We start from the raw sequence: 15396 nt of genomic DNA, 5'->3' as shown, positions 1-15396 counted from the left end.
ATCTTTTTTTTTCTTGAAATCATCTTTATTGTTCTATATAAATAATAAATTATAGATGAAATGTACCCAAATATCACTGGAAAAATAAATTATTTGCAATTATATGAAATTTTTTCTTCCCATTTTTTCATTGCAAGCAAATTACTGCAATTACAAACCTGATTATGCACTTAAAAAATCATAAAATATGATTTATAGATTTTTAATAATTTTTATGTGCACTTATCTGATTTATTATATACTTGTTAAGTGCAGTTTATTATAAAATACTTAAATTAATCAAATTTTAATATTTTATATTTTCTTATTATATTTGTGCAAGTAATAGTCAAAGTTTGAAATATCATCAAATTAAAACTACACGGTGTATTGTTTATTTAATTCTACGTAATTTATTTTGATAAAATAGTAGGAACTTATATTTCTCTTTTATTATTATTTTAATATAAATATGTCTGTGAAAAAAATATGATTTTAGATATATAAAACTTATGAAAAAAATGAAAAATAAAAGAATTTATTCAATCTCAAAAAGGTGCACTTGATAGATTTATTATTAATAATCAAAATCAAAACTCATAAAATAATACAATTGAAAATTTAAATGAAAAACTAATTGAATTTCCACCCAAAGATAATACTTTAGGCAAAAAAGAAATCGATCAAGAACTTTCTAATGATCACAAATCAAATTTATCAAATATTAATATCAACAAAGAAAATAATTATAATTCAGAAGAAGAAAAAGACAACTTAATATATCATGAAGATAATTTTTTTAAATAATATTGATGAAACTATTATTCAAAATATATATATATCCAGCACAATGGAAAAAATATAAATATAAATTTAATATATTTATTAGTTGAAAATGGTCTAATTAGAGAAATCAATATTTATTTTATTTTTGTTGTAAATTATTTAATCAAAAATTAATTACAATTCAATTAGAAAATGAAGGGTGTAAAATTCTTAGTGTGCTTAAAAGTCATGAAACAAGCATATTATAAATATGAATATTTGGTTTGATATTGAAATGAAATTGCTTAAAAATCATTGATCAAAATTTACAAGAAAAATAAATAAGGAAAAAGAACATTGGAATAATGTATTAATAAGAATTATTGTATAGTCAAAAATCTTGCAAAAAATAAATAATGCAAGAACACCTTCAACGTATTAAAAATGGTAAAATTCATAATGATTATCTTTGTCATAATGTACAAAATGAGTTAATAAATATATTAGGAAAAGAATTAAATAATATTATAATTAAAACAATAAAAAAAACTAAAATACTTTTCAGTTATACTTGATTGTACTCCCAATGTAAGTCATCAAGAACAAATGTCTCTTATGTTAAGATGTGTAGATATTTCAACAAGTCCAATCAAGATAGAAGAATATTTTATAGAATTTTTAAAAATATATGATACATCAAGAAAAGGTCTTTTTGATACACTTATTAATGTAATAAAGAAAAATCGAATGATGACAGGACAAGGATTTGATAATGAGAATATAAAGGTAAACAAACATGACAAAGTTTAAATATAAACTATAGAGCTTTTATACACTAGGTCAGTCTTAATTTAGTACTATGATGATATGGCTAATTGCTAGTGTCTATAACATTTTTCGGTGTGATACAATGTATTTACTCATTATTTTCTTCACAAAAGATGAAAAATTTACAAGGCCATGTTTCTAATTTAACCTTTAAACTGTATCACAAATACGCTAAAGTCATATTGAAAGCATTAAAATAATAAAATATCAAGCTCCACAATAAAGAGAAGCAAAAAGTGAAGCAAATTCTTTAGCAACATATGAGTTTGAAAATTTTGAATTTTTATTAGGTATGGTTATTTGGTATGATATATTATTTGCAGTTAATACTGTTAGTAAATTTTTACAATATAAAGGTATGAACATTGCCATTGCATTAGATTAGTTAAAAGGTTTTATTTTTTTTTAATGATTATAAAGAAAATGGATTTATATCTATTGTGATTTCTGCCAAAGAGATTGCAAATAAAATGAATATAGAATCAAAATTTCGTGAAAAACGTGTCATTAAAAAAAATAAACAATTTGATGAGAATAAAATTAATGAGGTGAAGCTTTCATCTGAAGAATCTTTTAAAATTAATTACTTTAATTATATTATTGACCATGCTATTTTTTCACTTCAAAGTAGATTTGAACAATTTAAAATATATGAAGATAATTTTAATTTTTTATATGACATAGACAGTTAAAATTGTGTGATGGTGAGTTTTTAAAAATAAAATATTTAAATCTTGAAAACTTTTTAACATATGACATGTTATCGGATGGTTTAGATTTATTTTTAGAATTAAAGGTTTTTAAAAAAATAATAAATCCAGAATTAAAAATCGCACTTGAGGTATTAAACCTTATAAAAAAATTAAATTCTCTTATAGAATATTATTAGCTATACCTATTAGTGTCAATATTTTATTTTTTTTAAAAAAAAAATTAAACCCTCGAATGAAAAAAAGTGAGAGAAAATTTGATTAAAAACATATTAAAGACCTAAATTTTTTTTTTACCTAGGGCCTCATGGAACCTTGAGACGACCTAAATATTGTTGACCCATAACTAAATACAGATAAATAAATTATAAAAAGATTTTATCCTAACATACGGGAGGCAGTTCACTTATCATTGCACCAAGACTAAAAACACATAGCCTAATGGAAAATTTAAGAATATTTTTAAAAAACAATTGAAAATAAAAAATGGACAAAATTTGAAAAAAAAACACTTTACTCCAATCTATTCAACCCAAATTAATATTAATTAATAATTATGAATTATATATATATATATAGTTTATTTAATTATATATATATTTAGATCAAGTAAATAAAAATAATAATTTGAATATGAAAAATGAGTGAGGGTTTACTTTTTAATTAGTAATAAAAAAAAGTTTTATTTTATCTCCAAATATAATATGATAAAATATTCAAAAGAATTAATTAAAACTATTAAAATTTATTAAAATAACATTATGGTACAGATATTCTCTATCGGTAAACATAATTTTTTGTTGATGCAGTCCCCTATTCATAAACTTTCACCACTTCCTGTCAAACATATTTCATCGCCTACGAGACAAAAGTCTGTGACCAAGAGGTCCTTCTTAGCCTCAAGATAGTTAATAATCTGATATTTTATTAACACATTATCTTCACCAAAATACTGATTTAGCCGCTGAACGCCGACTTACTGGGGACACTGATGCATGAGTACCATTTTTACAGCACCATGCACCATCAACCTTTGCACTCAATTTCGGGACTTTTCAGACTCCAAAAATACGGTTCATTTCAATGTAAAATACACTGATCCCATTATGCAGTGACCGGAAGATTATAATAAGAAAGTTTCATCGAATTTTAATGTTAATTACACTTATTTTCAGACTTTATACCTAACAAGAGTATCAATTTCGACAGAAATACACCGATTTTCAATATAAAGTAATCGACTTTAAGAAGAATCATACCGCTTTCTAATTTTGCACTAATTTTGAACTTTGTGACCTAAAAACTGAGGGGCAAAATTTAGGGTATCAATATTTGTACGAGGAGCTGGAAATGCTAATACTTCAGATGTGTAGTGAAACAAAGTTTTGCACATCACCACCACCACCACTCCCAAAATTGAGGAGGTACTCTCAAATTGACTGGAGGAGCCTCACCACGCCCAAAACCCCAGCTCACACAATGATTAAATGTTCTAAACAAACACTGTTAAAAATATATATAATTTATTAATATCCATATCAGAATTTAATAATGAGACTTGTATTAATTACATCTAAACAAACCCAGAAGTCAAAACCAGTCCGGGGTGAGCAAACCGCACAAGACAAACCCAGCAGAATAAACCAAACCGAAACCCGATATTTTGAAATAGATTAATTTATTGTAAAATATACGATTCTAATTTAATATACTGAATGAAGAGGATGAGCATCAGATTTTTTTTTGGGATTTTTGACCAAAATACAGAATAGAGAATATATTGATCGAAGGAAAGCTGCTGATTTTGATCGATGAAATTGCTACTAATGGTGAGCGATATACCCCATCTTAAAATATCGCTTTTCTTTTTTAAAGTGAACAAACCCCAGGAAGGGGTAACCTGATCTCTAGTTTCTACTGCAGGCTCGGATCAGCTAACCGCTCCCGAGACGCGTCGCTGCTATCGCACACGCCGCGCGGCTGCGTGTCGCCTTTACTTCCTCCTCGAGCCCTTCAATTTATTGCTGGCGATGTGTTCTGGAGGCGGAGGTGACAGAGGACGAAGGGAAGGCGATGGTGGGGATTTTCTCTCGGGGTTCTGGCGGATGGGGGCACAACCGAACACAGAGCGCGATCGTGAGCTTTCTAAACCTTCGAAAAATCGAATCCTGTTCTGGATCTTTTACTCACTAGATCTTCTATGTTTTGCAAATTTCTGTTGATCTTGATGGCTCGTGGACGATACTTGTTTATATTTTGGGGGTCAACGTTTGTGTTTAACGTGTTTCACATATTTGTCGCAGTGAGATTTGAGATTGTTCTCCGCTTTCGTGCGTTCGTTATTTGCCATAGCATAGAAAGCGCTTAAGCTGTATTTTTTTGGATTTGTTCTTCAATTCGGTTCGTCCTGTGATATAGTTTCCTCCCTTTTTGGTTTTTAAACTGTATGTTTTCTCTCATAGGCAACTATGATACTTATCTAGATAAATTTGTTGAAATAATCTTTTGATTTCAATTATCATGTCTATAGAAGTTGATTGGATAACCACGCATTCCAAAATGTTAGGAAAAAAAGATCAATCAATAGATTTATATCCTTAACACTCACCTTGGATGTATGGTTGGCCCTAGACTGACGGTATTCGACAACATCAAGTCTAGCTCATGAACTGCAGGTACATATTATTGGCAGAAGCTGAATTTGAACAAATTACCTTTGCTTTGTTAACATGATAAAGTTGGTTCATTACCACCTGCCCCAAAACCTGAAGTTCCCAAGAAAAGGACCAATTTTTGAACATCGTAACTTAAAAATCTTCGATATAGTTTTGGTTGAATTGCTGCTTCTATTTTTTAGTCATGAAATAACAAGTCTTCTTCTTAAAAAAAAAAAGGATAATGGCAATATGCTTGTTTGTTTGAGCTTAGTTTAGCTTCCCACATGCATCACATACGAGAAAGGAATTATGAAACCAACATATTTGGTTGGCAGTCTTTATGGTTTAGGGTAGCTCCACTCACTCTCCTCATCATTTCAAATTTGTAGTGGAACTCTTGAGAAACCCCCCTCACCAGAGCTAGAAAGTGAAATTTCATTGTATAATTGTATTTGAGGCTTCAAATATATAAGCCTGTATAGAGCTCAATGGTGGTATAAGATCTATGTAGTCAACCCCTTGTAGCCAACTCCTAATAGTTGTCTTAAACACAACCTGATGACGATGATGAAATTTTGAGGGTGGCCAACCACACTTTGTTAGCAAACAAAAAAAATTATGGGCTTGTTTTTTCTGAGGCATATGCTTGCTAAAGCATCACTGGAGACTCATTGTAATAGATAGTGTCGTAAGATGATAAAGCTTGTTACCGTGACTCAGTAGAAAGTCATGGAGGATGCTAAATCATTATAGATAGTAGACAAAGTGAGCTTCACCTGAACTAGATCCTGTTCACTTAGATTGAATCGTGCTGAACTTGTGGTAAATATACTGAAATTAGTACCTACCACTTTGTCTTTATTGAGTAAGCTCTTGTGGAGATTCTCCAAATTACAGGAAGTGATCAAACTACAGGAAATGCCACTCCAATTTACTGTCTGTATGCATCCTAATTAAACTCAAAGTCCTAACTGATTGTGATGTCCACATTTGTCTTTATAAGTTGATTTGGAAAATATTCTTTTCCCTTTTTGTTATGTTGTTAGAAGGGGAGTCTTGGCGCAACGGTAAAATTGTTGTCATGTCACCAAAAAGTCACGGGTTCGAATCCTGGAAATAGCCTTTTGTAAAAAGTAGGGTAAGGCTGTGTATAATGGATCCTTCCTCGGGACTCCGCATGACGGGAGCTTCGTGCACCGGGTTGTCTTTTTTTTTTTTTTGTTATGTTGTTACATCGTCGGATGTTTTGTTATCTTGTTCTAGACTATCATGGAAATTATATTATTTGTCTTCTTACTCTATCGTCGAAATGTATATTTCTAACTAGGATGTTAGGACCTCATCGACACCAAACATAGAGGAAGTTAGTTCTGTTCATGCTGCTGTGCGCCATGGGTTTGAAGAAGCGGTGGAGTTTAAACCAGTGGAGCACCCATCTGAGCCAATGGTCTATGATCAACCGATTACATGCCCACTACCAGAACCTTCAATAATAAATGTAGGTGGCTTCAGTCTTTTCGAGAATAATTAAATTAATGATTAAGCAAGGATTTTGCTTAAACAACCCACTTCAACGAGTGTCAGATTATTGGAAACCTGCTAACTGTTTTTTTTTTTTTTCACTCGATTGCATTCACTTCCTGCATTTTCTATTGTTCCAGGACGGAAGAATATGGAAACAAAGGAGGACATCTGCCGCCCGCCGTGGCAAGGCTGATTTACCAGTTGTTAAGGATGCATCAGGCCTTGAATCCCGAGATGGATCAAAGCCAACACCAAATCCAGCTAAACTGCACATATCTTCATCTCTCAGCGCACCTGAATATAGTATCATCAGTCTGTTAGAGGAGTGCAATTCATTTCAAGATCGATTGTAACTAAAGTCAGAATGCACCTTTGCAGCTCCTTGCGCACATTTTATTTTTCATGTTCTATCTTCAGTCTGTCGTGTTTATGAACTTCTTTGTTACTTCCGAGGTCAAAATATCTTTTCTACATTATTTTTCATGCTGTGCGCTTTTTTCTGAATCCCCACAGCGATTCGCAACGGCGGTGGCAAGGACATGCGAGATGGTGGATGACCCGGCGACACCCCAGTGCCCCCGACACTGCCTACAACAGCTTTGTGGGGTGGAATGCTGCTGATTCCTCCCTAAGTTCTTCAAGCCCAATAACTTCTCCAGCGTCTTTCGCCAGCTCCATACCTACGTACGCCTTTCCACTGATTCTCTATTCCTCTGCACTCCTCCAAATCTTGCAGTAAACTTTGTTTGTTTTATTAAATCCAGGTGTTAGCTTTTACATCCTATTAATTCTAGAGATAAAGAGGACCAGATGGTCCAGATACCATTAATTAATCCGACTTTATAAAATTTTTCCAACACTCAGCAGGTAGATTGGAATGTGCAGAAGGATTCCGACGGACGGTTCAGTGTCACGGATAATTCGAACTATTCAAGGATAGTGTACCTTGAATGATTCAAATTTCATTGTCTAGGAGCTTATCCCCCGTAATAACTAAAAATTCAGTTAAATCGAATAAACAGATCAAATTTTAAAATTCAGTTCACTTGAGATTTAAATCTGTCTTCGAATTATTTTGACATATTTGATGATCCATCTTAAGTTCGAAGTATGGTCCACTTGAGATTCATTTATCATATGTCCCAAAGACTTTTTGAGCTCTCCTTAAAAATCTTATTTTAGACATCTTCCTAGGTGACTCATTTACTATGACTAAGTTATTTCGATGCATCTCAAGTGACACTTGGCTTACAAATTTAATTTTGTTAATCTTAGACATCTTGTCTTTGATTAATTTCTTGTCCTTAACCTTAAACACCTCATCTTTGTCATAATTATATACAACTTTAGCATATTTCTTCTCATTGGATTTGAATGACACTCTCTTATCCTTAGTCATTCCTCTTTTACCAATATCATGTGTCACCTAGCCCATGACCTCCTTTTGATCTTGGAGGGACCCAATTTAATATTTTTAGGTCTTTGACTACCCAAATACATATCAAGTCCTCTAGATCCAATAATGAACCTATTTAGGACTTTATCTATTTCCTCAAACCTTACTTTCAAAGCTTGATTTTTTAATTATAGGGTTCTAACCCTAGAATTAACATGTCCACCTTGGACATTTCTAGACCTACTCTTCCTAGGCATATGTCTCCCCTTCTTGGGATTAATGCCTAGGTTTTCAACCACCCTCCTCTCCTTAGGCAAGGTAAGTTGTTTCTTTTTAGGTCTAATCTTAGTGTATGATTTCCTAAGGTTATCTACTGTGTTAACCCTATTCCTATCATTATACCTAAATCTATAATTATGCATGGGTACATAATTTTCATTATTCCTAACAAACATAAAGGTATTTAAAATTAGATTAAACTTTAAATTAGGGATTACGTTCTTTTTTACCTTTGAAGTTCCCCCTTGACTCGAGTTCCTTTTCTTCTCCCATTTCTTCAAGTGCGTCAATTTCTTGAGCTCTTCTCTCCTTTGGTATTTTGTGTTGTAGTGACCCCACTCATCATATGTGAAGCATTGAATGTGCCTCTTCTCCTTGGCATAATCCCTACAACCCACGTTAGTCTTCAAAAGAACTTTACTGGGTTTAGAGTTTATCTTCTTGAGTGAAAGACACCTACTCTTGTAGTGTCTCATCTCCTTGCATTCAAAGCACTTGATGTGAGCTTTAGTGCTCTTCTCGGTGTGTGCGGTTGAAGGTTGAGCTTCCAAAGCCTCCTCTTCATTGAATTGCTCTTCTTTTTCTTCCTTCGAAGATGTGGACGATTTCACATCCTCTTCCCTTGAAGATGTGGATGACACTTCCTCATCTTCCTCCTCCTCGGATGTTGAGCTTGTTTCAACTTCCGATTGGTTCTTCTCTTTCTCTTGGACCAATGAGTTATTCTACTTGGACTCCTCCACTCCTTGTGTTTGTGTAGGGTTCTCATGAAGCGCGATTACTTTGTTCCATAACGCATGAGCACACTTGTACTCACCTACATGCAACACAATATTAGGAGGTAATAAATTCAATACAATTATAGTTACCTCCTTATCCATCTCTGCTTGCTCCTTGGTCCAATATTGAGGTCGACTCTCTTCCGTGTCGTTCTTCTCGCTAGCTGTGTCTTTCTCTCGACTTCCTGTGCTCTTAAGTTTGTGCACACTTAGACATAAGGGTTAAATACCAATAGGATCTAACCTGTCTTGATTGATCACATCAAAACTATATTGGGGTACTTACAATCTCCCCCTTTTTGATGTGAACAACCCAAGTTAAGTTAGGATAATAACAAAAATAAATAATAACAAGGTAATCAAATTTATAATTTAATAATGTGTAAAAATTAAATAAATTAAATTACCCTCCCCTAGATTTAATCTTTACTTCTTCCCTTTTGATCACATTAAGAATAGGGTATGATAGAATGACTTAAAAAAAACTCTAAAACATAGTCTAAGGAAAAATAATATTATCCAGAAAAATATAAAAGTTTAAGCTTCGAAAAATCTAGATTTATAAATGAATTTTCAAAAAAAAGTTTTAATTGTTGAAAAAAATTACTAGACATATATAAAGTAGATAAAACATTTTCTTACAAATAAGTGATGAAATTATTTTTTAAAAAATTAACTTCTAATTAATTTCTAATCGAATTTATGCAAAACAATTTATTTGAAAGCATTTTTTATAACAATTAAATGCTTAATAGTTAGTTAATTAAACATTCATTTCAGTAATTGGCTTATAGGCTATGGCGATGCACTAGGTCTTCTTGGTTATTGGCATGCAAATCCTTTTAAAGAAAGCTCTAGGTCTAACTTTCAAAAAATTTAATTAAAAAAACACAGGGCATGAAAAAAAAATTAACTTAAATATGATTTTGGAACCTAAAATAGATTCTTTCTTATAAGATTAATCAAAAATTTCTTAGGAACATATTTCTGTAATATTTTTTAAATTTGACTCTTATGATATTTAAAATATCAATTTAATCCATTAGATCTTCTAACTTATTGAATATGTGAGCATGTACAATTTTTTAACTCTTCTATTTCTCCTTTCAATTTTTCATTTTCTATTATTATCCTGTCGAAGTCTTCTAATCGACAAGATGTTGCTAGAATTAATTTTAATTCATTATTTTCTTTTTCTAATTTATAGGATTTTTTTGATAATATTTTTATAAATTGAAATAATTTATCAGGAGGTAAAGACCGTACCTGACTTACCTTGTCGATCCCGTAATCTGAAGCTCTCCTGAAGTGTCGCTTCCTTCTGATGTAGCTCCCCCTTCATCGATGCTCTTGATGCTCATTTCGGACAAGCTTACTTTGTTTTTATCTTCTTGGTGACTTGCTACTGGTACAAGTCCGGTGCGGGATTCGATTTCCGATTCGAACGACGTTTCGTCCCATGTCGCCTTTAGATTTCTATGCTTGGTCTGAGCTGGCTTCTTGTCCTTATCCTTGCTCTTCATTTTTTGACAGTTATCTTTCACGTGTCCTTCTTTATTATAGTGGTAGCACCTTACCTTTCTTTTTCTTCTTTTATCCTGTACTTGATTAACTTTGTTAGTTTTAAATAACTTTTTAAATTTCCTTACTATAAACGTTGTTTCATCATCAGCAAGAGAAGATTCAGAATCTGGTTCATCTATTTTTATCTTTAAGATAATGTTGTGCTTGGGCTCCTTTTTTGGATCTGTATATCTTATTTCATGAACTTCAAAAGTTGAAAACAACTCTTCTAAAGTACTTACTTTTAGATCCTTAGAGATATAATAAGCATCTACTAATGATGTATATTCAGTGGTCTTAGGGAATGGGTTAAATGCGTACCTTAGCGAATCTCGGTTGGTTACATTTTTTTCGAGATTCGTGAGTCCGGTGACAAGTTGCTTTATTCTAAAGTAAAGGTGTGCAACGGTTTTGTCTTCTTCTAATTGGAGGCTACTGATTTGGTTCTGAAGGAGATCCCGTCTCGCAAGTTTTGCCTCCGAGGTCCCTTCGTGTAGTTCTAGGAATTTTTCCAGAGCTCCTTGGCTGACTCATAGGCTTCGATCTGGCTGACTTCTTGAGGTGGTAAGATGCTAAGTAGATGAAACTCTGCTTTGTTGTTTGCCACAAAGTCGACTTGTTCCTTCGTCTATTGATATTCTTCTTTGCCCTCTGGTGCCACAAACCCAAATTTCATGATTAATAGTAATTCGAAATCTGTCTTAAAGAATACCTCCATCTTTTCCTTCTAACTCATGAATTCCCCCCTTGAACTTCGGTGGGTTGATGCTCGGTCCGACCATTTCTTGTGCTTCGGTCAGCAGTTAGTCTTTCTGAAGCATCCTGGCTCTGATACCACTTATTGGAACAGGTTAGGCGGGCAAGAGGGGGTGAATTTCCTATTAAAAAAATAAAAAAACCTTCTCGATCTTTCAATTCAGATTAGTAGTAGAATTATAAAAATGAAATTAAACAACTAATAAATGAAAGACACTAAGGAGTTACTTGGTTACAACCTAGGTGACAGAGAAAAGCACTGAAAAGATCTCCTTCGTGTAGGCGGAGAAACCTATTACACTTGTTGAATGCTAAAAAAATATGCTAGGAAATGAATACAAGAGTTATTGAATTATTCCTAACTCCAGAGGTCTTTTTATAGCCCTAGAAAATTTTACCTGAGACTGGAAGGCGCCTTCAATCGGGTGGAAGGTGCCTCCATTGTGGCAATTTGATCCGTGCGAAGATAAAGTTTTATCTTCGCTAATGGTTATTGGGAATGCACTTTCAAGCTATTGAAGACACCTTCGCACTATTCATGGAAGGCGCCTTCGCATTGTTCATTGAAGGCGTCTCCCAAGTCATGGAAGGCGCCTTTCATAAGGCAGTTCAGCTTCTTCTGCTGCTCCGATCGCTCGGGTGATTTCGACCATCCGGAATAGGACTCATCCGAACTCATTTTCAACCTTCGAGCAATCTTCCGCTCCGGCTTCTGGTCCTTCGAAAATGTCGCGCGCCTTCTTTTCATCCGCCAATGTACTCTTCCACAGCATCTCGTTCCTCAAACGCATTAATCCTGTCGACTCTTTTCCGTGTCGTCCTTCTTGTTAACTACATCTTTCGCTCGACTTCTTGTACTCCTAAGTTCTTGCACACTTAGTCACAAGGGTTAAATGCCAATAGGACCTAACCTGACTTGGCTGATCATATCAAAACTATCTTGGGTTACTTACACAATGGTCCCAATCCATTTGGAACCAAGACTCCATAAATATAAAGCTAAACCTAGAGGCTATAACCAAGGCAATCAAACATAACCATTCACAGTAATGTGAATCTAACACCCTTGGCTTTACTCATGTCCCAACTCATGGATCAGTGGTGGATTCTCCGGACTTTCACTTTCGCTGTCCTTGGAACTTTCGGCTCTAACTGGTGAGAACACTACCACTACTCCTCAAGCACACACTAGATCACTTGAGCCCTTAAACTCTATGGAAACATTAAGTAATAACCATAATCACCACAAACCGCTTATAAAGGCTCGAGATCGATCATGTTATATTGACGCTATCTTACCGGTCAGCGACTTTCATGGCAACCGTGACAATGACTCGATCTAACGATACTGCATGAAATCAATAACAGTAATCGAAATCTCATCCGAGTGCCTCTCATGGTACTGCACACCTAAACCTAGACTCCTAGACCCTCCATGACCCTCCACATGCTCACGCCTTGCTTCCACAACTGGAAGCTTCCTTGTCATTATCCGGTCTTCCTTTGCCAAACTGGCCCCGAGAGTTGCCAAGTCACACCTTGAACTTACGTTGTTAAGACTACCTACACCGCCAAGACTCACCCTTGGACTTCCCATCTTCCAAGATCACACTTGGACTCTTCTTGTGTGTCTATATCTATCACTACACACATAATACCATATAAATACTAAACCTAAAACCCTTGCCTAACATTAAACCTAAGGCCAGTAACACACTAACACATCCTTCCTTCAAACTAAGGACCACCATCCTATTTTATCAGACTTTTCTATGAACATATTACTTGACTTGTTGGACCTGGCGGCAAATATCCCGGATCGACATCTACTCTAAGTCTCTCCGTAAATATCCTCATCACTCACTCTAACTTATTATGGGTCCCCTTGTCAAAGTATCACCCTAACACCTCTGATCTTCCCTTGAAGATAAGTCATTCCTGATTACAACATCTACTGTGGTCCAGGCCTCAAAGCTCTCCATCTCCTCGGCGCTCCAAAGGATATGCACATATCTCTACAATGACATAACATTAATCACTTTGGATTTAAGCTATCATGACTTTAGTTTTGGGTTCTACTTAAAAGGTTTCATGTCAATAGAGATATCTTACATCATTTTAAATTCATGATCTTTTTCATATCTTTCTAATGTGGAACTTTGATTATGTCCCAATAAATACTCTGCAGTACGTCTAGTTGGGAATCAAATTGTGAGTACTTGGGAGCTGTTGAAATGTTGCCACTGCACTGTAGCCCGGGGGCGATAAGTTGACTTTTTTTTTTTTGTTTTTGATAATCCATATATTTAAATCTTTAAACTGACTAAGTTCAGGAGGTGACTGATTCGATCCCACGGAAAGCTCCCACCAGTTGTTGAGGTAAATCCGAAAGTTTTTCTAGTTGGTACCAGATATCCAGTTTATACCGACTAATCCTAAGGTGATGATCCAATCCCACAAAAATTTTCTACTAGCTACCGGGATAAATAAGGAAATGCTCGTAATAGGGGGTCCACCATCCCAACATTCTTAAGTCAATCATCAATTAAGGGAAATTCATCTATTATTTCGCCAAAGTTGAGAAGGTGCCCATTTTTTTTTAACTGGCACCAGATATTCAATTTATGCTGATTAATCCTAAGGATGACGGATCAAGTCTCAAGAAAGTTTTCTATCGATCATCATGATAAATTGGGAAGTGTTTGCAGTGAGCAGCCCATCAGCTCAATGTTCTTAGATTAACCGCCAATCAAGAAAAATTCATCATTAATTTATCAAAGTTGAGACTCATTCCTCAGGTGTTTGAAAAATTGAGAAGACACATGATGCTACACCTGCCGGATAGCATAAGGTGCCCATTAATGCTTGTGTTGATGGATTGCACAACTTTATTGCATTGGAGCTTACTTCTTTCCGCAGTTAGAAGTAGAGCTATAAACAAGCTAAGCTAAGCTAAATTTTAGGATGTTCAAACTTATTTGATAAAGTAATCGAGTAAGTTAAAATTAACAAAGTCATTAAAATGATTATTTAAGCCTGGTTTAATTTTTTTTATAAGCTTGAGCTTGATTTATTTAAATATTATTAAGCTCTCAATTAAAATTATTTGATTGTTTGAAACTTTTACTTGTTTGATTGGTTATTGAGCTTGATAATTCAAATTTATTTGTTCATTTTAAAAGTTTATTTATTTATTTAATATATTGATAAGAGTTTTCTTAGTAGACATTGTTCGTAAATATTATTCATGAATGTTGTTAAAAAATATTATTCACGAATGTTAACAAATGAAACATATATATGTTAAAAAATATGGAATCGTCACCTCAACGATCCTCTAGAGCCATTTCTATGGATATGGAGGGAAATAAATATAGATATACAGTTGAAAATGTATGACAAAGATGAAATGTATATATGTTCAAACTTTTTTATTTAATTTAAAGAGTCATTTAAATTTATTTATTTAATTACTCTAGTGCGTATTAAATGAATATAAATAAGCACTTAATAAAAAGAATACCAAAATTGTTCCATTCATCAAGAAAGTTCGATTCAGTTATCACCCTATTAAGCAGGATACATACTCTTTAATGAACAATGGCAAAATTGTAATTTTATGTAATTGAAAGGGTAACTATATATGTGTTCCCACAATGTCAAAGGGGAAAGACAACTACATCCCTAATGACAACAAATAAATAGTTATAAAAAATAAAGAAAATATATATTATTTTCTATATACGTGTCTTTCCATCAATAGCTATACCATAATATCATATATATATATATATATATATATATATATATATATATATATATATATATATATATATATATATATAAATAAAGAAAACAAAGAATAATTATTTTTAGATGATTTTATTGACGAAAGGACTTATTTATATAAATTGTGAAACTAATAATAAAAATATTAAATATATCATAAAATCATAATAATAATAATTATAATAATTAATATAATAAATTTAAAAATATTATTTTTGTTATTCATGTTTTACCTTGTCAAATATTATAAATCTTGATTGGTTAAAGATAATTCGATATTACATAACTAACGGTTTGTTTTGTTGTCATTAACCCTTCGCAACCCTGATTGTCACCACCGCCTCCGTGCTTCCTCGAGACGCTTGCCGGCA

General features: G+C 33.2%; 1 protein-coding gene across 1 annotated transcript; it reads left to right on the top strand.

Annotated features, from left to right (window-relative positions):
* Positions 1–4209: 4209 nt before the first annotated feature.
* LOC122033592 lies at positions 4210–6939 on the top strand. Its single transcript, XM_042592654.1, has 3 exons — positions 4210–4418; positions 6267–6437; positions 6601–6939. Exons 1-3 carry the CDS (start codon positions 4356–4358, stop codon positions 6814–6816), a joined length of 450 nt encoding a protein of 149 aa, XP_042448588.1. The 5' UTR covers positions 4210–4355; the 3' UTR covers positions 6817–6939.
* The last annotated feature ends 8457 nt before the right edge of the window (positions 6940–15396 follow it).

The sequence above is a fragment of the Zingiber officinale genome, chromosome 11B (assembly GCF_018446385.1).
Source record: "Zingiber officinale cultivar Zhangliang chromosome 11B, Zo_v1.1, whole genome shotgun sequence".
In the NCBI taxonomy this organism is placed as follows: Eukaryota; Viridiplantae; Streptophyta; class Magnoliopsida; order Zingiberales; family Zingiberaceae; genus Zingiber; species Zingiber officinale.
Note: the sequence above shows the minus strand (reverse complement) of the source record. Positions and strands in the feature narration are given on the sequence as shown.